General features: G+C 42.3%; 2 protein-coding genes across 2 annotated transcripts in view; one reads left to right on the top strand and one right to left on the bottom strand.

Annotated features, from left to right (window-relative positions):
* Positions 1 to 24577, top strand: part of VEPH1 (ventricular zone expressed PH domain containing 1) — a 189609-nt gene that overhangs the window by 16518 nt on the left and 148514 nt on the right. The window lies entirely within an intron of this gene.
* On the bottom strand, positions 1775 to 12725 carry PTX3 (pentraxin 3). Its single transcript, XM_054983454.1, has 3 exons — positions 12480 to 12725; positions 11542 to 12075; positions 1775 to 3572 (listed from the first exon to the last, which is right to left on the bottom strand). Exons 1-3 carry the CDS (start codon positions 12604 to 12606, stop codon positions 2953 to 2955), a joined length of 1281 nt encoding a protein of 426 aa, XP_054839429.1. The 5' UTR covers positions 12607 to 12725; the 3' UTR covers positions 1775 to 2952.

The following is a 24577-nucleotide window of genomic DNA, read 5'->3' on the forward strand; positions in this document are numbered from 1 at the left end:
TTCGACAGATGCATGGAGGGTAAGAAGACCAGTTTTTTCTTACCCTCCATGCATCTGACGAAGAGAACTGTGATTCTCGAAAGCTCATGCTACAGTAAAGTTGGTTAATCTTAAAGGTGCTACTGGACTCTTTTCTATTGGGTGAAGTGTAAGTGCTAGAATAGCCATTGAGCACACAGCTGATTCCTTTTAACAGAATGCTATGTGGGACTATCAGGGTATTTTCAGAGGGTAAGTTTAGCTGGGATGACCAAAGATTCAGGACAAGCTAGAGATGAGCACAAACTGGGAAAATGGTGGTTCATGGTTTGTGAAAAACGACGAACCATGAACTTCTCGAACTTGCCCTGGTTTGCGAACCAGTTCATTTGGTTCATGGTTCTCCGACTGTGTACAAGTAATCAGGGCAAGCAGAACTGAAAGCACCGGGAAACCTTTAAAAAAAACGCATTTCTTTTCTCCACTTGGAAGCAAGCCTTCTGCCTTTGCTGGAGCTGCTCTGTTCGGTTCTGCATGGGCATCTATCCGTGGAGAATGTAGGCCTCTTCATCATCCCGCCCCCATGCTCCCTAGGGATAGATGCCCGTGCAGAACCAAACAGAGCAGCTCCAGCAAAGGCAAAGGGTTTGCTCCCATGTGGAGAAAAGAAATGAGATTTTTTTTCAAAGGTTTCCCGGTGCTCTCAGTTCTGCCCGCCCCGATTACTTGTGCACACACAGAGTGGAAACACATGAGATGAATTTCACATGAAGAGCACTTGATTGGTCCCGCAATCTTCCCTGGGAATGGTAGCCTTACTGCCTCCCCTCTCCAAGCAAATGGAGGAAAACCGAGCAAAGTAGATTTTCTTAAAAAGAACAGCTGCTCAACTGGAGAGATTCTCTTTCAAAGAGATTCTCTTTCAAAGATTCTCTTTCAAAAATCCAATCAGCTGGTTTTCCTTCAGGATCTCAAAGACGGGGATGGAGGAGAAGAAGAAGAGGAAGGACTGGGTTTCTCGCTCGCAAAACACCTCGGCTTTTTTCCTGCCTCTTGTTACGTTGTTCCCACTCCCCCATCTTGGGCTCCCAGAGGATTTTTGAAAGAGAGAAAGAGAGTGTGTGAGAGATAAAGTCCCTCTTCATATCAAGTGGCTGTTTTTTTAACTACAATTCCCAGGAATCCTTGCAGGATCCGACACTCACCTGTGCGTCTTGTGTTTTTGACCCTCACTCACATAGGGTTTGTTTATTTCCTCCCTGCCTCCCTGAAGGCTCTGTCAATTTCTCCTCCGCTTCCCCTCAGAGCAGCGTTCTTGCTGTGCCAGTCTAGAGAGGTGAAAATAGATTGACTGGCACCAGGCTGTCTGCAGTGATGAACCGAAAAATGAACCAAATGAACCAGCCTAAAGTTCATTGTGGTTCGTCAGAAATGGGCTCTGACGAACTGCTGGTTCGTGAACCACGAACAGGCCTGGTTCTTGACGAACTTTGGTTCATAGTTCAGTTCATGCTCATCTCTAGTACAAGCTTGGCTACAGTATAATGCTGAGTTAAGCATGCTGAATCCCATTGATTTCAGTGTACTTACTGTGGTTAACCCTTATGTTGGAATATGGCCATGAAACATTATTCGCTTCTCAGTCACCAGACCTATAATAACATTTTTTATGAGATGTTTCTACAAATAATGAAGAATATGTAGGAAAGGAATACAAGGCAAAAGGGAAATGCTGGTTTCAACCTCAGGGTCAGGGTATATGCAGAAAATACAATTTTCATAAAGTATTTTTTTATTTATGGTACAATTTTATAAAAATAATTTCAATAAAATTAGTACAGAATCAATTTACAATATAATACAGCTGTATCCTCTTCAGAGAACAACACAGCAGAAAAACTGTAATTATCTGAATGCTAGGTTGACTCCAGTATAAATATCTTGGACAAAGCACTAGCTTTATTCAGGTGTGCATAACCAGGAACAAGGAACAAAATCAACAACTATTACTTCATGACTCTTATTAGGTTCTTCCGGAAAATTCACTTTAGTAATATAACATCGACAGACAGGGGATTCTACAGAAAATGGGGTATTATTAGCTCCACAGATACAAGTTCTAGCCAAGTTTTGTATAGTTATTTAATTGAGGAAAGTTCTTGAACAAAAATCTGACCTCAGATATCTATGTGACACTAAATAGATATCTATTTACTATGGAACCAGCTTAGAGTAACAGCAGCCTCTGCATTAAGAAGGGCTGTTCCAATACATTTCTTCAGTATGTTAAAAAACACTTTTGAATAAGTTTTAACTTTTATTGTTGTTGTTGCCAAGCCAGTGTTTGAATCCATACCTCAATTTAGAACTGCATGCTACTATACTGACTCTTCTAAAGCTATATTTAAGAGCCAGTGCTTATGATACTGCTGCCAAAGGAATGCCATTTTAATTTGTTCCCAGGGGCTGCTGATTCTTCACTTTGGTTCATCTTGTAGCCCAAGAATAAAGTTCTATGTGCTGGGAGGCCTCCAGGCAACTATACTAGTTAGTTGTTCTGACAGTTGCTATTGTCATCTGCAAAAAGCTCCTTTCCAACCATCTTTCAACACTGTCCACCCATCCACTCATTCATTTGCCTCCTCCTCCTGGCATTGCTTGAATAGCACAAATAAACAGGGAATCTGTTGTAAGGGCAAGTGTAGTTGTTAGCTGCTACATTCACCAAGAAGCCTTTTGCCATATAGAGTCTCATTCAGGAGTTTCTTTATGAACAGTGGTGGAGTATCAGCTCGTGGTATGTCCTAATCAGACATTTCCCCACATGCATCACAAACCTTGAAGATTTAGAGCAACCCCTATGTGGAGGCCATATCATGTATATCAGTCCTAAGATTTGTAGATACTCAGGTTCGCTAGACATTGTGTGCTTGATATGTTCAGGTAGTCTGAAAGGACAATTTTTGCATTTGTTCAGAAACTGAAAACATACTGAGCTCCTCCATGAGGCAGAATCTCTGTAACCCCCCAACCAACTATGTTGCCACGGATGTTGCATGATTCTTCTCCCGTCTGTCTTGTTATCTCTTTGTCACTGAGGACTCTGTTCCAAATATTAAAGCCAGTTATTTTTCCAGAGAAAGCTAAAGATTCGTTGAAACCACCTCCAACACAGCAGCCATTCTTTTCTTGGCCAATCTGCAGAATTCCACCATCTGGTATGATGTGTTCCTCAGCTATATCTGAGGAGACCTTCACCAACTCTCCATTTACCCACAATGATGCATTCCCATTAACTGAGTTCCAAATGCCACAAAAATGAGTCCATTGTCCAGAGAAAATGACGTTTTGGGCAACTATCTTTTTCAAGTCACTACCAACAGCAAGAACTGCAGAATCATAGCTAAAGTAAAGCTGGATTTCATAAGGATTTCTCTTGGTGCCATATGAGAAAATAATAGTTTTGTCAAGCATTTCAGTCACTTTGACCCACGTACAGGCAGTAAAGGAAGAGAGCATCATTTCAGCTATTGGATGAACACTCACAAAGATCTTTTTGGAACGCATTGGGAATAAAAGAGCTGTCTCACAACCTGCCAAAAGAAAGAAAGAGAGAAAGAAAGAAGCCATTATAAACCACTTACATTGTTTACAAGTCTCAAGTGCATCTCAGCTAACTATAGGTCAATATAACTTTTTCACGTGATTCTGGAAACTTCTGTTTCCAATAAGCAAAAGTCATGGATACAGAACTTATGGGACAAATAATGGATTTGATGCACATTGTGCAGTAATGTTGTAGTTGGCAAACTCAGCTTGACTTACGGATTCTACTACATGCAGTTTTAGGCAGAAATCCTCAAAGGAACCTGAAAAATATGGGCATCTAAGTTTTTCAATAAAATTAAATATCCCGTAGGTAGGCATAGCATCAATAGGGTTCTCCAGTACCTTTCCACTACCACATTTACAACTTTCACCATCAACTATGACTAGTCCCTCCCACCATATCATGGCACTTTTTTGCTGCTGGGCCCCCTCTCACCTAGCGGGCAGATCCAAAATCAAACTGGGTATCAAAGGGCACATATTATACTAACATTTCTAATTCTGCTTGTTCCCATACTCTGCATCTAACCCCACCCCACAAACATAAAAAGTGTCTTGAATCTTTCCATAATACTACCAACTTAATTGCCCTGACCTGGATAACCCAGGAGAGCCTGATCTCATCAGATCTCAGAAGCTAAGCAGGGTCGGCCTTGGTTAGTAATTGGATGGGAGACCTCCAATGGAGACTAATACAGAGGCAGGCAATGAAAAACCACCTCTGTTAGTCTCTTGCCATGAAAACCCCACCAGGGGTTGCCATAAGCCAACTATGACTTGAGGGCAGGATTTCATTTCACCAATTTAATCAATCAACCCAAGCCCAGGCTATACCTACCATACTTGCTTTGCATGGATCCTATTGCAACTTATATATTTATTTAAATATATACCCAATATAATATTTAATGGTCCAAGGGGCCCTCCAAAGCAGCTCTCAAAAATTCTCACAGTGATATTAAAGTAAATAAAAATACTAGGACCAGAAACAATGTGGTATCAATTTTTCATTATGTGTTGTATGACCCTTTTTATTATATATGTTCTCCTCCCTTCGAATATTGTACCAAGAAAAAAAACAGTAATACTGCTGTTAATAGAAAAATACTTGACTAAGTTCCACATGTCCATTTTGGCCTTATGTCATGGTTAGAGTATTCTGTCGTAGCTTGTGAAATCCAGTTTGATCACAGATGAAATACATTATAAACAGAAACGCAAGCTATTATCTAATGTTAGATAATGTCTCGAACATGCATTTTGGCATAAAAACATTACCAAACACATACACCTGTAACTACAGATGTGGAAATAAAAATCAAGACAATTATAGCCCAATCAATGGGGAAGGGAGTGGATCTACATTACTGGTGGTGTTAATGCCTTATGTCTGGTTACAGATTTCATATGGCTGGTACATAACATTAGTCAAGTTATGAGAGTTTGTGCCAGATTATAATGACTACCTTTGACATAGTAAGGAAATTTCCCACATCGTTCTCAGTGAGTAAGGAGTTTTTATGATGCTGCCTTCTATGCAGTAAAACTGTACAGTTTCATAGAATAATTATTGGAAAGGTTTTTGTTTTTGCTTTTTAAAAAGAATTAATTGGAGGGGGGCGGGTAACTTGTAGCTTTACTTCTTGGTGGAAATATTACTTGGCTTCCTTGCAGTTTAACTTATTGGTGCAAATGTTACTAGACTTCTTAACAGATTTACTTCGTGGTGCAGAAATTACTAGATTTCTCTACAGAATTACTTGTTGGTGGAATTATTTATTGGCTTCCTTTTGGCACAAAAAAAAGAGAGTGAATTATCTTACTCACAGGATTATGACGATTTTGCCATAAGGACTGAATCTCATTGTATATATGGCACTGCCCTGACCTGGATTGCCCAGGTGAGCCTGATCTTGTCAGATCTCAGAAGCTAACCTGGGGTGGTCTTAGTTAGTAATTGGATGGGAGACCTCCAATGAAGACCAGGGTTGCAGAAGCAGGCAATGACAAACCATTGCCATGAAAATATTCCCAGAGGTTGCTATAAGTCAGCTATAACTTGAGGGTACTGTCTATCATTATATATGGCACCAAAGAATAATTAATCAGTTTGTCTAAAGCAGAATGGTAGATCAGGGTTGGGTAGCCCTAGGTTCAAAGCCTCAGCCATGAACTTGACCATGTAAACTATACCTCAGCCTGCATCACAGGTTTGGTGTGATGTTCAAATGGGGGAGCAAATATGCTGACCTGAGTTACTTGCAGAAATGTAGCCAATAAATAATATTTGGTCAGTAGTGGTTAATTGTAGGAATATTTTAATAAATAGGAGGCGGGTGAGGATTTTGGAGACAATTTTGCCAGATTAATATATATTAGTAAATGAAGAATGCATCTCAAATTAGACCCCATTTCTTGCTGTCTAAACCTGAAAGCTAAATGCATCTTTAAAATCATAGCTTTAATAAAGAAAAGATATTATGGATTTCTCGCAGTGCTGAAAGATTCATTTTATACATTTAGCTTGAACAGAAATGGTAATGAGGTACCCAGTGAACAATCAAAAACATTTCAGGATAGAAGCTTTTGAGAGTCAAAGCTTCCTTCTTCAGGCATGAGCAGGGAGATTCCTGAGCCTTTATATCTCAGCCTACCCACCCACCCCCCTCTCTATCTATATATATATATATCAGTATATATGTCAGGATGCAAAGGTACAATGATATAATGCAGCTTGATTGGAACAAAAATTAGCATCTGTAGTGAGATAAGAATTCTAGGTCTCTATTCAGCCCTTGGGGATGGGATCCATTGTTCTGAATTTGTGAATGAACTGCATTTCAGCAATCACATGTACAAAACAATTGAACAAAACACAAGGACATATATACAGGAAGGAGAGCTAGTTAGGGAACACAAAGAGAACTGAAAAGTCTTCACCTGTTGGTAGGATACAATGATAGAGGTGACCAGACCAGAGGGAGGCAATCCCTGATTTTGGTTCCACAACATAGAAAGACCTTTCTCAGGTTGGCACCCATCTAGACCTGGGAACTTGGGGGGGCTAGGGGGTGGCATGACATCATGCATCACCACAGCACTTTAGTAATCTCCAAAATCTCAATGATTTTACCATAGAGATCTGGGGGATTGCTAGAGTCAGGGCCGGATCGAGGGGGCAGGGGGGGGTAGTCTGCCCCCGGCACTGCCAGGGACAGGGCGCCAGAAGCAGCTGCCAGCTGTCAGGAGCGCGCGGGCAGCCTCGCAGCCTCCCACGCTGCTTTTCGCCTGCCCCGCAGGACAAGGGGCGGCCAGCTTGTCACGCGCCCCCTGTCCTGCAGGACAGGCAAAAAGCAGCACGGCCACCCGCACCATTCGCCTGCCCCGCAGGACAGGGGGCAGCCGGGTGCCCCCTGTCCTGCGGGGCAGGCGAACGGCATGGGCAGCCTCGCAGCTCCCCACGCTGCCTTTTGCCTGCCCTGCAGGACAGGGTGCACGCGGCAAGCTGGCCGCCCCCTGTCCTGCAGAGCAGGTGAAAGGCAGCGTGGGGGGCTGTAAGGCCACCCGCGCCATTCACCTGCACCACAGGTCAGGGGATGCCCGGCCGCATGCTGCCTCCACGGGGCAGGCGAATAGCGCCTGCGGGGCAGGCGAATGGTGCGGGTGGCTTCCCAGCTCCGCACGCTGCCTCTGCCGTTCCGCCCTGCTTGATGACATCTCCGAAATGATGTGGAGCATGTGGGAGCATGTGTGCGCTGTGCACGAGCGCGAGAGCAGTTGGGCTAGGGTTGCCCTGGGTGCTGGCAACCCTAGATCCGGCCCTGGCTAGAGTATCACATTAATGTGTATTGTCATTTCCAGTTAGGCAACCTGAAGTGATGTCACCATGACGGCACTTGCCCCATCCGTTTTGCTTTTGCTGTGGCAGTAGGTGGCAGTGGGAAGCCAAAGGCCATGGATAAGCAGTCTCCATCAGTGGCAGGAGACCTGGTCTGCCTAATCTAGCTGTAGATGATGAGGGCACTCTGAAGATGGCCTAGGGATCCCACTGGGGGATCCCTCGCTTGCACCCTCCACCTCCTGCTACCACTCACCTGGCCAGTGGGGGAGGCGGGGGAACAGGCCTCCTGGGCAAGTTCCCAGGGCAGCGTGACAACATCACTCTTGGGAGTGACGTCATCACGCAGGGCCCAGGAGTTCTCCTGCACTTTGTAGTGGGCTGGGAAAGGTAAGTGCTCGGTCTCCTTTATTGTGCCGAGAGGATAAGAGGATCTGGCAACCTTAAGATGGCCAGAGGGATCAGGGAGGTTCATATGAGATTACGCAGTCCTACGATTGCTTTTCATTTTGACTGCAGTGTGTGCCCATTGATGTTTTTGATTTTTAAAAATAATTCCCTAGGACTCCAGTTTTAATCATAAAAAATAAAGAATTATATTTTTGTTGTAAAGGAAAAAAGAAAGCATAAACACACGCTCATACAGAAAAAGGAACCATTTGGAAATACCAGGGCCAACACAGAAACTAACTGAGCATGGAGAATCAAAACTTTTTAACAACAGAGGGAAGAATAAGGCCTGGCATGCCTCAGTTGTGCTTGTCTGTTCATATGCGGATGCCTGGCTCTGCAGTTTTGTTTTCAGTGAAAAGGGTTAGGTTAAAAAAAAAGGGGGAAACCACACAGAAACTTATTTATTTACTTCATTTATACCCCAATTCTATCCCTAGTCGGAGATCCAAAGTGACTTACAAGATTTTCTCCTTCTCCATTTTATCTTCACAACCACCTTGTGAGGTAGGTTAGGCTAAGAGTATGTGACTGGCCCAAAATTCTCCCAGGTTCAGTTCTGACACTCTAACCACTGCACCACATTGGAAAGCACTCAAATGCATCACTATGATTACAGTGTTATCAGGATTATTTGCAATAACTGTGTGACTGAACCATGGTCTTGTAGAATAAAAGACAGCTTGCAGCTCGCAGCCTTTTCTACTTCTTGGGCTGTTTTGCTTTGAACTTCACTGAATGTGTTAAATAATTCTGAGCATTGAGGACTGGACACAGAGAGATGGTTTAGCAAGGGTGCTTGTTTAAAGAGCAAAAAGTTCTATGTATAAACAACTTCTTAGTTGGTAGAACTTCTAGTTTTATCAAGGAGCAAGCAAAATCAAAACCAGCTTCATAAGAGACCAGCAACAGTATAATTAGAAAACCCCTTAAGAGTCAACATGGCAGGAATCCAGGTTATGTGAGAAATCAAAACCAGTCACTGAAAGTCTTTTAGAAAAGATTTCCATAGGGATTTAGGGAGTATTTGAAAAATCTGCTCTTCTTGTTCATAATCAAATTATGACATTTTCGACTTTTCCCCCTCCCCCTCTTCAAAACATATGAAACCAAATTATTCTATTATGAATTAAGAACAGGTTCTGTGAAGTCAGTGGAGTTATTCTGTAGAGCACAAATCCTGCCAAAGTTAAACATTTTTTACTTCAACAAGGAAAAATCTAAGTATGACGCTAAGGCTGGAGCTACACATTGCAGCCAATTGGTGTTTCCCACAACTCCTTCTTCTCTTTCCTCCCAGTAACATTTAATACTACTGAAAAAACATGTGACTTAATGACATCACTGTGTTGTGATTCCCACCCCCCTGCTTTTCTCATGCGGGTAGCCAATGAAGTTAGGTGGGGGTGGGGAAACGTGCAATGGAATCATGTCATGTTTTGCATCACTAAATATTACAAGGTTGGGAGTATGAGGAGACAGGGGGTTGCTGCTTCCAGTTGCAGCCACATGTTGATCATAATATATAGTCCTGGCATAAATCTCCCATGGAAATCCCAGAATGCATCCAGTTTACCTTTGGCTGGATCATTCCATTTCTAGTTGCTTTAATACAAATGGGCACAACTGGGATCCACGTGAATAGTTTCTCTTTTATTTCATTAGTGTATCCCAAAAAGAGAGAGACTACAACAGAGTGTTAACCTGATGTTAACAAAGCATTAAGCAGGTCACTAATCATTCCTCATACCCTACTAAAATAATTAGAGGGGTGTGAATACTTTCTTATAGGATCATAAGAATTGTGGGGGAAAGCGCTGCCTGCCAAAATGTATCTTTAGCTACTTAAATTTCAATGGAACCTCATATTTCTTATGCCATATGTCTTATGGCAAAGTGGTTAGAGTGTTGGACTAGGATCTTTGAGGTCCAGGTTCGAATCCCCACTCTGACATGGAAGCTAGTTGGGTGACCTTGGGCCAGTCACAGCCCTCTCAGCTTAACCTACCTCACTGGGTTGTGCTGAGGATAAAATGGAGGAGAGTGATGCTTTGGGTCCCTATTGAGGAGAAAGGCAGGATGTAAATATATAAATATTTTGTCCTTTATTATGCAGCTATTAGCACCATCTGTGTTACTGAGCACATCTTTCCACTTTGCCACAGGCATGTGTGTATATACCTTGTACTAACTGAAGTAACTTTTGTACCAGAAATGACAGCAGAAAAGCAACATTTGGAATGCTTAAAATAAGGCTGAACTTTTTCTCCCCTCTAACACATTTGAAGAGATTTTATGTGTTGATGATAGTTCATGCATACCCTTTGTATTGGATGTGCAAGGGTCTATTTTACTATTTATAAAAGAAATATGCAGTATGTTTTTACCTAGTGGGACATGGAAATGCATAACAAATGATATCACATATTTAGCCATCTGCCTAAATTTCAACCCTACCTGAAATTCAAATAAAATAAAAGCTGCTTTTATACTGTAGCTTCACAGGCAGCTGAGACAGACATTACTAAGCTAACAATGCAATCCTGAAAAGAGTGGGCTTAGACTGGAATAACTCTTCTTAGGATTGCAATGTTTATCTCCATTCAGCTGCAGCTTTAATCTCACAGAGTAGGTGCACTAACTTTTATTCATTTTTGTGTGATTAATTCTAAAAAGCCTTCGTTGGTGTTTCTATATGACACTAACATTTCTGCTACATTACTTTTTTAAAGTAACATTTCTGGATTTCTTCAGCCAGGGACCATACTAACACAGTCATCTTAGAAGTCCTGGTTATGCAACAAGTTGGAGGCAATGGGTCTGAAATTCAAAGATATTATTTCATTAATTTTATATCATGAATCATAACATCAAAAATGTCACCATATGAATGATTGTCGGAGCTGAGATATCAAAGCGCTGGTCTTTTTAAGGAGGGAGGTAGAAAAATCTTTGTGATGCATCCACTACCCAGTTTTACTACATGGGGTAAAAACTGTTCTGCCTTCCTGAACCCCTGCAGAGAATCCATCTATGCCCTGAAGCGTGAAAGTTGATGAATAGCTTGTTGACATAATCAGTGGGCTGACGGGGTCACATTCTGCACATAAGCAGCCACCAAGGAATGCAGGGAAGGAGGCAGGTTAGCCAGGAGGGGAGGAAAGGCCAGACTGAAAAGAAACAGGGTAGACTTTTAAGGAAAGGGGCGGTTGCAAAGTATAGATAAGGATAGAAATCTGTGGCTATGCACACAGCAGGCAAGAAGTCAAGGCCTTGCAAATATTTCCAATAACTATGTATGGCCTTCCAAATGTTTGATGTCTTTGGACCAGTTCATGAACCTTTCTGTTTACGGTCAAATATGAGCCTTTAAGTTTCCATCAACATCTTTTCACATATAATCCTAGTCAAACAATAATTGAGCTTGTTATAGTACTGTATGTACATGTTAGTTGGCCACTGTATTGTATAAGTTGGCCATATCTTTTTGTAAAGACACAACGTTTTTGGAACAATTTTGCTGACACAACGTTTTTGGAACAATGTTTCCTCTTGCATAATCAAGGCATCAGGTGAGAGCATTCCCCCAAATTTTGGAACATAGTTGTTTGGAAATAGGTGTAAAACATGTTAGTAGCGCTGATTCAAATAGAGTTTTAACTTACCGATTGGCAGTAAGTGCTGTATTTTCTTGCTGTGGGAATCTTTCAGCTCAGCTTTTGTTTCCTGCAGTTCTTGCCAGAGCGAGTTCAAAATGAAATTGTCTCCTCTCCTCATGTAGTCTTTCTGAGGCAAGCCCCTCTGCTGAATATCCACCTCCGCTTTCCTCTGCCAAGCGCGCTCCAGATGGCTGAGTCTGTTGGACACGTTTTGACTCAGCTGGAGAATTTCTTGGAGGGTTTTGCCTTGCTCCGATTCACGGGGCATTCCAGAGGGGTCCTTGGCTTCTTCATTGTTCTTTGCCAGCATCTGGTCTAGTTGGTTTGAAATCCGGGAGGTGGCTTGCTCGGTGGATGTGAGGCAAAGGTTAGAAAAGTTTTCCACAAATTGGAACATTTCCCCTCTCAGTCTCTGCAGCTCCACCTTAAGGATTTCATCCAGGGAGTGAAGCAGCATGTTCTCTTTCATCTGTGAGTTCTCAAGCATAATGAAGAGCTTGTCCCATTCTGTGTGCTCTCGTTGGCAATCGCATGAAACAGCTAGAGTAAAACATACAGCAACTTTTATACCTCCTATCTGTGCTTGATTACTTGCTTTAAGCAAAAGGGCAGCTATATGTGTTTCTCAGCCATCTGCAAACTCCTGATGTGCCAGTAATTTTCGAGAATGTATGAGAGAGGTATGCTTCCTCAAAAAGCAGAGGCTGTTATTTCAATCTCTGCGTTATAAAAGGGACCTGGAGGAATGAGCTAAGGAATCTACTAGGCGAGGACGAGGGTCTTGTAACTCTAATGCTATTTTTGCATCGGCTGGCTGCAGCTTTTACAAAAAGGAAAGAATAAATATTGCAAAGTCTGAATGCTCTTCCCCCCCCCCCAAACAAACATCTAACATGTACTTAAAGACTACAACACACACACAAAACACCCCAACCTCTACTTACTTTCCTCTGTTGCAGGAATTTCTATTTCATTGTCAACATTTAGGAAGAAGAGATCTTCATATTCATCATCATTCTGGGTAGATGAGAAAGACCAGAGGGAAAAAAATATAAACAGAAAGGAAAACATCTTTTGATTAGGATTCTTGAGCAGTTTCCTTGCCAGTTCCAGCCTCTCTCAGAATGAAAGCTCTCCAGTGAGCCCCAAGCAGAGATGATTCTATAAGACGGAGTCACAGAAGCCCTTAAATATTACTCTGAGAGTGCCTGAACTTGAATGAATGAGTAATGCTAGTGCTGGTGCTGTAATAGGAGTGCTTCTGGTTATTATTAATTTTTTTTGGATGGGAGTTGTGAGGAGGGGGAGGCATGGAGGTTGCACAATCCCAAACCTTAAAAGTTTGAAATGATGGGCGGATTAACTAGGAAAGTGAATGGAGAAACAATGGAAAATTGTTCCTTTATGTTGCAAAACTCCTTTGAGACTACATTTAAAGCATGCACACACACACACACACACACACACACACACACAGAGAGAGAGAGAGAGAGAGAGAGAGAGAGAGAGAGAGAGAGAGAGGTCATACTATAGGACAAAAAGTAGAGTGAATAAATGGATATAATTTTGGAATTAATGTTAGATTAAAAAATTAAATGTCCTTGGAGATTACTGTGTGACGATTTCAAAATATCATGTTATCAATTGTATCGTCATTGACTAGAAAAATGCCTGCTAATATGTGTGGGGTGAAGAGAGGTCCTGTATATTGCAAAGAGCCCTGAGGCCCCCTTTTGTAGTAGGAGTGGATGGGCAGATTTTAAAAAGAAAAACACCAGTCTGTGCTCTCAGCTAACCACATATTCCACATTTCCCTTAAACTGGAGGTTGGCTAACTATTGTAGATGTGACCCAGGGAGGACCACGATTCACAAATGCAAACTATGGATTTTTTTTACTCACATACAGCACCCTTTTGTACATACTTCACCCATCCAGGAAGCCTCCCCCACAAATATTGAGGCTCGGTTACCCCAAAGCATCCTTTGTCTTGTCTACATTCACAATAATCCTACATGATGGATATGTGTAATCTCCCATTTTACAGATGGGACACCAAGGCTCAGTTTTTGAACCATTTTTTGAATACAGGTTCAACATTCATTAGTATATCAAGACTTATTCCACTGTTCCTGATCAATTCACAGGTCAAAGGAAGGGAGACTTCTCCGAAGAGCAGCGCTGGATCTAGGGTTGCCCGCACCCGGGGCAACCCTCGGCTGGCCACCTCGCGTGCGTGCGCGCACGCGTACACGCGCTCCCCACGCTGCATGATGACGTCACTTCAGTGATGTCATCATGCAGGGCGGAACGGAGGCAGCATGCGGGGCTGGGAAGCTGCCTGCGCCATTCGCCTCCCTGCAGGTGAATGGCGCGGGCGGCCTCAGAGCCCCTGTGCTGCTTTCGCCTGCCCCGCAGGACAGGGGGCGGCCAGCTTGCCGGGCACCCCCAGCCCTGCAGGGCAGGCAAAAGGCAGCGCAGCCCCCCATGCTGCTTTCGCCTGCCCCGCAGGACAGGGGGCGGCTGGCTTGCCGCGCACCCCCTGCCCTGCAGGGCAGGCAAAAGGCAGCGCAGCCCCCCATGCTGCTTTCGCCTGCCCCGCAGGACAGGGGGCGGCTGGCTTGCCGCGCACCCCCTGCCCTGCAGGGCAGGCAAAAGGCAGCGTGGCCACCTGCGCTATTTGCCTGCCCCGCAGGACAGGGGGTGCGCGGCAAACCAGCCGCCCCCTGTCCTGCGGGGTGGGCGAAAGGCAGCACGGGGGGCTGTGAGGCTGCCCACGCTGCTGCCTGCGCCGTCTGGCAGCTGGCAGCTGCTTCCAGTACCCCCTCCCTGGTGGCGCCAGGGGCAAACTACCCCCCCCCCGCCCCCCTTGATCTGGCCCTGCCCAAGAGTGGGCTGTTTTTGAAAGCTCATTTAAAACTACACTTTATTGATGGTTCAGTATACGAGTATGGTGAAGTGGTCAGAGATTTGGACTCAGATCTGGGAGACCAAAGTTCCTAGTGGTTAAGTAGTTGTGCTGTAAATCAGCACTCAGCTGATTCCAGTCCCACTACTGCTATGAGCTCAGCAGGTGGGCCTTGGGCAAGCCACTCCTCTCAGCCCCAGCTCCCCAGCTGTATTGTGGGGATAATAATAACACTGACTTTTTCACTGCTCTGAGTGGGGCACTAATCTGTCTAGAAAAGCACTATATAAGCAGTTTTTATTGTCCCTAATCTGCTATGGAACCTCTCTGGGAGACTTTCAGCCTGACCTTACTTCACAGGGTTGTTAGGAGGATAAAACAGGACAGAAGAATTATGTGAGCCACTCTGGGTCTTCACTGGGGAGAAAAGTATAATTGAAGTAAATAAATAAATCTGTTCGGTGCCCTCGTGTACAATGTACTGAAGAAATTTCCCTGTGAGTTTCAGAAAGGCACTGTCTTATGACTGCCACCCCAAACTGCATCTCTGCATTTTCTCCTCCCCCTCCTCTGTTCAGATGTTTTCAGAGGAGCAAGAGATAGAGGAGGTGTGATACTGCCATTTTCTGCAGCAGCCTTGTGTCTCATGCCATGTCTAGTTCTGGCATGACATGAGTGCCAGCTGTGAAATCTGTGTGATCCATGTTGGAACCAGATACTTACAGACATGCTCTGCCATACAAAAGAGGTGTTCATGATTCATCTTGCTATTGAGGTAACATTGAAAATTAGCCCTCTGATTCAATAACCGAGCATTAGAGTGAATGTAGAACCCAATGGCTGCTTTTAGCTCTGATTCTAGATAGTTAAATAATCCTGTTTTTTAATTTTCTCTTTGCCAATCTCATTGGTTCAAAGCAGAATATTCTTATTTTTAAACTCCAACATTCTACATTTAATTAAAGAGGACACCAACACTGCAATTCCAAGAAGAGTTATGCCTTTCTAAGCCAATTGACTTCAGAGAACTTAGAGGAGTGTAACTCTGTTTAGGACTGCACTGCAAGTTCACGAACTCCCTGGTTTGGCATGAATATTCCCTTAGAGTCTGCTTCACCTTGTGAGAAATGAACCCGTCACATTTTTATTTTCTGTTTCTTTTTGCTGATAATTTCCTGTAAAATGTACATGCTTTTACGTATCAACTGCACATTGTATGTAAAGTGCTGTCGAGTCACAGCCAACTCATGGCAATCCCATAGGGTTTTCAAGGTATGAGACAATCAGGTCGTTTGCCACTGCCTGCTTGTGCATAGTGACCCTGGACTTCCTTGGTGGTCTCCATTCCAAGTACTAACCAGGGCCAACCCTGCTTAGCTTCCAAGATCTGACAAAAACAGGCTAGCCATCCAGGTCAGGATACACATTGCATGTTATTTGCATATAAGTGGCACTAAAATGCCTTAATAAAAGCAAAAAGATCATTGAGGATGGCAAAAAAATAAGGCCAAAACCAATGACAATGGTAACATACAGAATAAAAAAAGAAACTAAAATGGTTGCTTCGGTCCATCTGTAACATGAGTGAAATATCTGATACCTGCTAATAGGAATTAGCTGCAGATTGGGCTATTCCAGCATTATTACACACCAGAGACATTCTGTAAGCAAGGTTTGCTTAACTTCTTATTCACCAACACAAATATTATGCACAGCCATGTATTGTATTAGTGCTCAATAGGAGACAATAAAACTGATGATTTAGAGCTAAACTACAGTGTCATCAGACACATTTTTTAACATGTTGGGGAGGCAAATTTATAGGAACTGTAGTTTTCAAAGACAGTTTTCAAAGACTGAGCTACGCAGGATCGCTAGGTGAGAAGAACTTTGCAATTGTTTTCTTGCAATCTCAACTGAGAGAGGAACTACCAGCTCTTCCCCTCCCCTGTCTCCCCACACTAGGATGGTGGTGGAGGAGAGTGCCCAGAAGTCATGGTGACTTCTGGTGGGGTTTTCATGAGCAAGAGACTAACAGAGGTGGTTTGCCATTGGCTGCCTCTGCAACCCTGGTCTTCACTGGAGGTCTCACATCCCATTACTAACCAAGACTGACTCTGCTTAGCTTCTGAGACCTAATGAGATCAGGCTCACCTAAGGTATCCAGGTCAGGGCCCCATGCTAGGAACAATGCTGAAAATTTGCTTGGAGCTCAAAGAGGACAATAATGCAGGGGATCTGAGAGATCTTTGTTTTAAAAAAACTATAAAGCAACCATGTGAGGCTGCTAATTTGGTTGCAGAGAAGCTTTAAACCTTTCCTCCTGTACTGTTTTCACAAACTAAATTTTCCTCCCCAGGTCCTAGTGTTAGTTCTATAAAGGAAAGTTTGATGGCATGCTTGCACACACTGTTAAAGGACCCTGTCCCTAGCATAGAGTGACAGGGGAGGAGAAGAGCTGGTAGTTCATCTCTTGGTTGAGATTGCAAGAAAACAATTGCAAAGTTCCTCTTCCCCAGCGATCCTGCATGGCTCTGTCTTTGAAAATTGTCTTTGAAAACTACAGTTCCCAGGTAAAAAACATGTGTCTGGTGTCACTTGTAGCTTAGCTCTTAGTAACACCTTTTTAAGCTGTCATAGATGACTGGTGAGATGTGTTCAGTCTGGTCAGTCAGAAGTTGGGCAAGTCTGCTAAAAGACTTGGTTCAGTGTTGGATGAATGTGGATTTTGTTTTGCTGCAAAAAACAGAACATTTTCGGAACATTGTTTGTCAGTCATTTTAGGACAGAACTCCAACTGAGAGGGAATTCTCAGGAGAACATCACACATAATGTTTTGTTCCCTAATAAGGATACATGAATACAAAATATACACATCACATCAGTTTGGAATTGTGCAAGTATATTAAAATGCTGCTTTCCTTGGCAAAATATATGGAAGTGGTGCTTATAGGAAAGCACCACAACCACCCATTTTTCATTTGGATTGCTGAGAAAGGTGAGAAGTGGCTGTCACATTGACTCCAAAAGACAGAGCAATTCTGTCACAAAGTTTATCACATCTGTTATAAAATATGTTTCACTCAGTTTTGAACTTCCACAATTCAAGCATGGTTTGCTTGCAAAAAAAATCTATGCTGATAACCCATCTATTGCTTGAGTATTATCTTGTTAGAATACAAAGGGTGTAAAACTGGACATTAGTAGTGGCAGTAATCATATTAAGGGGCAAGACAAGTTTCCTGGGCATGAATTTCCAAAGTTGAATCAAGAAACAGGCTGGCTGCCAGTGCTCTTGAAATATGATTTTTGAAGTGGACTCCAGTTAAAACCCTTGTAACTGCATTTGGAACCAGTTAAAGTCTTCAGACATTCTTATAAGTCCTGAGCATAGATCATGTTGCAGTGAACCAATCTGGATGTTACCAAGACATGTGTAACCGGAGTCAGATTTGCCTTCTCTAGGAATGGCCCCAAGTAGTGAATGGGTAGAACACATTCCTGGCAACCTCTGCTACCTGCTTCTCAAGCAGCAGAACCAGTCCAATAAGTATCCCCATACCATGAAGTTGATTCTTCAGGAGGAGGAGGATTCCACTCAGAACTGATTGCGAATTTAATCGGTTCAGCTCTCCTTCCAGCTAACAGTGTGCTGTCTGGTCTGGTTTAAGCTTCAGTTTGTTTGCCCACACCCAGCCCTTTACCACCTTCAAACATCATTTAAGTATTTCCACTTTATCTCTGGAATTAAATAGAAAGGATAGTTAGGGTTGTGTATCATTAGCATATTAATAACACTGTACTACAAATATCTGGAAAACCTTTTCACTGGTTTCTTATTGATGGTAAATAGCATAGAAAACAAGATGAAACCCTTTTAAAACACATATGCCAAGAAAATAGAAAGTCACCTACAAGCACTACTTTTTGGAAACTATCCAACAGGAAATATTTCAAATTAGTACCACTGAAGTTCTATCCCAGCTAGAGAGTTCGGAAGCAGCCACGGCTGATAGGATCAAAAGCCTCTAAGAATACAGTCTAGTGTTAGATTCAAAGTTCAACCTGGTGTGTAATCAACACTGTTTCTGTTGTAGTTTGACTGGATTAGTCAGGCATGATATGCTTCCTTTATATTTATTCATTTAACTACTCGTTGAGACTCAAGGTGAATTAGACAGTGTAAGTCAATGCCGTCCATAAGATGGGGCATCCAATAAGCAATGTAATAGAATTAGGATGCGGAAATTAAAACCAAGTGAAAAACCTGGAACAAAGCTGAAACAAAGCGCAAGTATTAAGACAGCATATTAAACAATACAGAAATACATAATAGGATAATACATACAGTAAAAGATAGTACATACATGACACAGTACTATACTCCACTGTCTCTTTCCCTTTATTAAATCATTCTTCCTGAATCAGCTATGTTAAAGTCAAGTCCTATTACCTGTATAAAAATGCCCTCCTGAAATAATTCAGTTTTGCATAGTTTCAAAATGCCAGGAGAGTGCAACCCTTCCTGACTCATTAAGTAGGCCGCTCCATAAGGAGGGGGGCCACAACATTTGTGGGCTGCTGTTCATCTTGCCAATTTGCAGACAACTACAGAAGGCCCTGCTCTGCAGATCAGCTGTTGTGGTGGAGCATAGGGGGAGAGGTCGCCAAGACCATGAAGGGCTTTGTTTGTGATAGCCAACACCTTGAATTGAACCCAGTAACCAATAGAGTGACTGCAGAATGGGGCCAATATGTATGCTCCACCTAGCTCCTAGTAATAACAGTAATAACTGACCTGCAGCATTGTGCACCAACTACAGTCTCCAAGCTGACTTTGTGGGGAGTGCTATGTGGAGTGCATTATGGAAGTACAGTCTTGAAGTTACTGTGGCATGAATCCGGTAGCTGTATCATCTGAGTTAAAGTAGGGGGCCAAACTAAGTTGGTAGATCATGTATTCTGCTGCTGCATTAACATGTTTCTCCAGTGGTAATGCTGAATCCAGTCAAAGCTCTTGACTGAGTGAGGGTCAGTTGCACCCCACTGAAGGTGGAAAGCCCAGTTTCCTTCAGATCTCTGCCTTCCCAACCAGCATTACCACTGTCTAGTCTGGATTTAGTTTCAGTTTGTTCACTTTTGGCCATCTAACAGCAGATAGGACATCTCTTGCATCACCAGGAGATTTAGATAAGAATTGGGCATTTTTTTGTTCATTATATTGAAATAACTCATCAGCTGAACATTTTACAACTGGAAACATTCATTAGTCAACTTTTACCTCACATATTTCTAATTTACAATTACTTAACTGTTTCCTAAACTATATGAGAAAGCACTTCTGGGTGTAAGAATAAACATCAGTTCATGAACTGTTGAAGAGGTAAAACTGGAAATCCTAGGCTGATGCTGACTTTATTGATATGAAAATACGTCATTAGTTCTAAATTAGTATGAAGGCTTTAAGAAAGATGGGTGAATAATAACAACATGAGGTCATTGCTCCTAGGGTGCCCCTGTGTATTACTCTGGCAGTGTGAGGAAGGCTGAAAGATGCCTTATTTGGATATTCAAAGCAAGAATGACTGGTTTAAAGAGGCCTGACCTGGCATGTAGAGTTCTATCAAAAGAATAAAATATAGGGGTGTTTAATCCAAGGTCTGGCTGGGAACTTTCTGACTTTTACTTCAGCAGCAGCATCCTATGTTTGGTCCAAGTCAGTGACAGTATTGGTGGTTGACTTGCAGCAATGAGGAAAGGCCTGGGAAGCATCAGGTCAGGTCTATGAGGCAAACCTTCCCAGTCAGCTCCTGACTCAGACATTCCTAGAGGGAACAGTTGATGATGCTGTTCATTCCATGGCAGTTGTGGGGGAGGGGGGAGACAGCCAAATTCAATTACTGCTCAGATTGCATCAGAGTTTCAAAATGGTGTAAAATATACCAATTGTGATAGTACCTTCTGAACAACGTTAATGTAAGGATGCAAGATACGAAACAGTTTACATTTAAATCACAGTTATGAATACAAAAGCATTAAAAAACCCTTGCTGAATCAAACTAAAGAGTAGTTTACTCAAATATTCTCTTTTCAGCAGTGGTCCTAGACAGAAGATTCTAGGAAACCAATCAGCAAGCTATGAAGGCAACAACTCTTGCCTGCTTTTGTTCCCCCCTCCCCACTCCGGAGCAACTGGTATTCAGAAGCACCCTTCTTGTGACACATGGAGATTCTGTTTATCACAACTAATAACTAGGGGTATGTGTTATGAAATTCCAGCAGTGAAATACACGGAAATTTTTGTTTCATGTCATTATTGTGATTTTCTGGAACAGTAAAACAAATCCAAGATGGTTGGGAACTGAGAAAACCCCTCCCTGAAAAAAAATTTTTTTTTTAACTTTCCAGTGCTTACCAGCCATTCAGCATGAGCTCCTGTTTTTCTTTGATTCTACTGATGGCATTTCTCTCTTCCAACTGGATCCTTGCAAGGGAGTAAGCAGAAGGCATTCCCAGCCAATCACAAGCTGCAAACCTCCTTTCTCCCTCCTTTGTGGGCTTTTTCTTCTAAAAGTAGAAAGCCCAGGGGAATCTTGTTCAGTAGCCCTTAGAACTGGAACGCTTGGTCCAATTCATTTGCATCTCGGAGGGTCTTTAATGGATAGTCAGTAAACTCTTCCTTGCAATTTTGGTGTCATTTGGATGAAAAATATCCTTCCCAGCACCCCCAAAGTTCCCTATAGGGAATAATGGAAAAGCTGCTAACCCCTTTGATAAACAAACAGACTACAGCAAGAAAACATGGCAAACACAGAATTTTCAGCAGAAAGGTAAAAAAATATATCAGTCAGTCACTGTAAGAGTAGGAAAATAAAATTAATGCAGACAGGTTTGGGGTTTTTAAATGTCAATGGCTGGCTGGAGGTCTCCTGCTAGGCTATCACCAGTATAGGAACCAGTAGAGAGAAATGCAGCTGCTCAGAGAGGGACTCCAGAAGTCTGTATAATCAACCCCCTTAGTTCAATCTGAAACTTAGGAGGTTTTTTTATTAGAGGGAGGACTGCGATCTGTGCAGGTTTGGTGCTTCAGATAAATTCCCCAATGAAAATAATGATCCCGTTACTCTGAGACCAAAAAATAATTACATGATTTGATTCCCAAACTGGTAATATCCTACCCAGAAATAGCATTCATGATAAATCCTCCCTCCCTCGAAATCCAGATTCAAAATTATAACGAATTTTTTCTCAGTGCACACCCCCTATAAATAATCATTGATATACTTCCTTACCTAGATGTGCTCTATTTAACTCAAATGGTCTGATTGGTGTGCATTATCCTGTTCTTCTGAACAGATACATTCTTAAAGAAACACGTTGCTGGCTTCTGATCACCATTTTCCCCCGCTGCGAAAACGTAGCATCTATGCTTCCAGTTCTAGTGGGCCTTCCATTCAGAGTAGGAAAAAAGATTAGAGCAATAGTTATACTATTAGATTAGAGCAATAGTTATGCTCTGGAATAGTTTTCCAGAGGAGGCTTACAAATACAACTAATTCAACTGACCCAAGCAAAATGAACCCAGCCAACAATAAAGATAAAGTGGTCTCAAATCAGCTGGTATAAAAATACCCAACAGAACATTTTCAGAGAAAATAGCATAAAACAGCGTAAAAACAAACCTCAATCTGGCTCAGAACTGGTCAAATGTAGGCCACAGAATCCATACAAGTTTTGTTTAGAGCTTCCCTGTTGCAAACCAAGATGAAGATGAGGCAGATAATAGAGAGAGAGAAAAATCTGCTGGAGTGCCAGCTGGAGTGGTTGCTGTGTATGTAACTTTGGTCTTGGAAGGCGTTCTAGCTTGCTATCTGCCATCAAAATTACTCAGAGATAGGCATTTAGCAAACCTGAAGCAGACAATATTTCTTGTGATGTTGCAAGATGATAGTACTTCTTTAACAAGAGATTGGTTTACTTTGAACAGGTCCCAGAAACGGAACCTTAATCAAGTAGGGGCACCACCTAGGATCCACAGCAGATTGGCTCAGCCAGTTCCCATTACATTACAGGGCATAACCCAGGAAAACAGACCGTGAAGTTACAATAAGAGATGTAAAGTACATCTCAGTGAGCATACTGCTTTTCACAGCTGTGCTTGTTGTGAGCCAAGCCTTGGGTCTCCTTGCCAAGCTGCCATCCAGCTTGAATACTATGCCAAACAGCTTTGCAGCTGCACAGTAGCAGTAGAGGTGGAGTTCTGTTTCCTTCTGCTTTGCAGGCTACCTTCCTTCTATCTTGGTTCCTACATAGTAGGTGAAATCCATTCTTCCCCAGGGCCATACATGGTAGAGGCTGCAATCCTAAGAATACTTTCCTGGGAGTAAGCCCCATTGAATAAAATGGCCTGCTTAATGCTGCTCCCTAGGTCACATCTCCTATAAAGCTGTGTGGAAAAATGCATACGTGCCAAACAATATCTATATAGATGTAGACAAACACCAAACTGTAAGACTTCTTGAAAAATAGTGTTTATTTATAAATAATTAATTGACTTGTCTCCTCAATCTTTATCTAAGCAACTGTCTGCATCTGTAGCGCACAATGACAACAGATCAGTGGGGAGGAAACTAGGAATTCACATGTTGCTGGGTGAGAATATGTATGTCTGAATTGCTGCTGATTGCACTGTACCATACTTTTGGAATGTGCGGAAAGCAACCCAATGTATGAGCTTGAGCTGCCTGTGAACAGCTGAAATGCCCAATGATAAACTGATTCCCTGTTTGCTACCAGTGAGCAGATTGTAAGTTAAACTGGTGGGTGTTGCTTGAACAATAAGGATGTGGCATCCAAAACCGACAAAACTTAAAAGACACAGAACATTTCTTGAGAAAACTTCTCAAACTATCTTAGCAATATATCAAACAACTTTTCAAACTATCTTAGCCAGTTTGGTGTAGTGGTTAAAGAGTGCGGGACTCTAATCTGGAGAACCAGGTCTGATTCCTCACTCCTCCATGTGAAACCAGCTGGGTGACCTTGGGCTAGTCACAGTTTCTAACTTTCTCAGCCCCACCCGCCTCACAGGGTGTTTTGTTGTGGGGATAATAATAACATACTTTGTAAACTGCTCTGAGTGGGTGTTAAGTCATCCTGAAGGGCGGTATATAAATCTAATGATGTGGCTATTGTTGTTATTATTATTATATAAAGATATATATAAATGTATATAGATATTGATATAGATATAAAGATATATATAAAGATATGGGTATTTTTTAACAGTAACTTTGATCCTATCCTAGCAGAGGGGATATCCTTTAGGGTCAGTTAGCAGCCATCAGACCTTGGGAGCTAAGCAAGTATTTTGGATGGGAGACCTCCAAGGGAGACAGGGGTTGATACATGGAGGAAGGCAATGGCAAACCACTTGCACTCCCCTCTTGTCTGGAACGCCCTGGGGGGGGGGCACTATGAGTCAGTTGCGACTCAACAGTTATGAGTTCTTCTTTGGGTCAGTTATGATTTAGTTTTCTTAGGCAATGTTGAACCATGTACATGGCACTCCAGATGATAACTACTGGAGAAGGGAAACACCCTGATGCTTTGCTTTCATACAACTAATGAGTGACCTGGTTGACTTTCACGTTAAGGGTGCAAATAGATTAAAATGAAAGAAAGTATAGGAGAAAGTATAGGAGACCATCATGCATTCTTCTCCCCCTCCCTCCAGCCTTTTTTTTCTTTCTGGAAAGTGAATCCATAGAGGTTTTTAACTATGTTAGAAGATTTAGAGAGTGAAACCCTGTAATACAGAGATAGGCAGATGTTTTCCATATGTTGTCAGCATGGAACTTCAATCACGCCAAGGCCAGTTAGTACAGTGTTTCATGTTATAGATTTCTCTCTGAAGCTTGGTTTCAAATTAAATTGTGCACGCACATCTTCAAACACACTCTCAAAAATGTGTGAGAATATTTTGTTCTGCTAGCTCTCTTTTGTTTCTCTGCTTGACTGGCTCTGCAGTGTTGAGAAACTGCATCTAACTGGATATATCTTTATGCTAATTCTATGCTGTAAAAATCCATAAATATTATATCCAGATTTTTGTTTAATTCAGATTTCTTAAAC

This window comes from Eublepharis macularius, chromosome 6 (assembly GCF_028583425.1).
Source record: "Eublepharis macularius isolate TG4126 chromosome 6, MPM_Emac_v1.0, whole genome shotgun sequence".
NCBI classification, from domain to species: Eukaryota; Metazoa; Chordata; class Lepidosauria; order Squamata; family Eublepharidae; genus Eublepharis; species Eublepharis macularius.

Bases quoted from the DNA above. Each gene is read 5' to 3' on its own strand.
- PTX3 (XM_054983454.1), bottom strand. From the start codon at position 12,606: ATGTTTTCCTTTCTGTTTATATTTTTTTCCCTCTGGTCTTTCTCATCT. The intron at 12,076-12,479 runs GTAAGTAGAGGT...GTTTTACTCTAG, and splicing joins AATTCCTGCAACAGAGGAAA to CTGTTTCATGCGATTGCCAA. The intron at 3,573-11,541 runs GTAAGTTAAAAC...TTCTTTTGGCAG, and splicing joins ACAGCACTTACTGCCAATCG to GTTGTGAGACAGCTCTTTTA.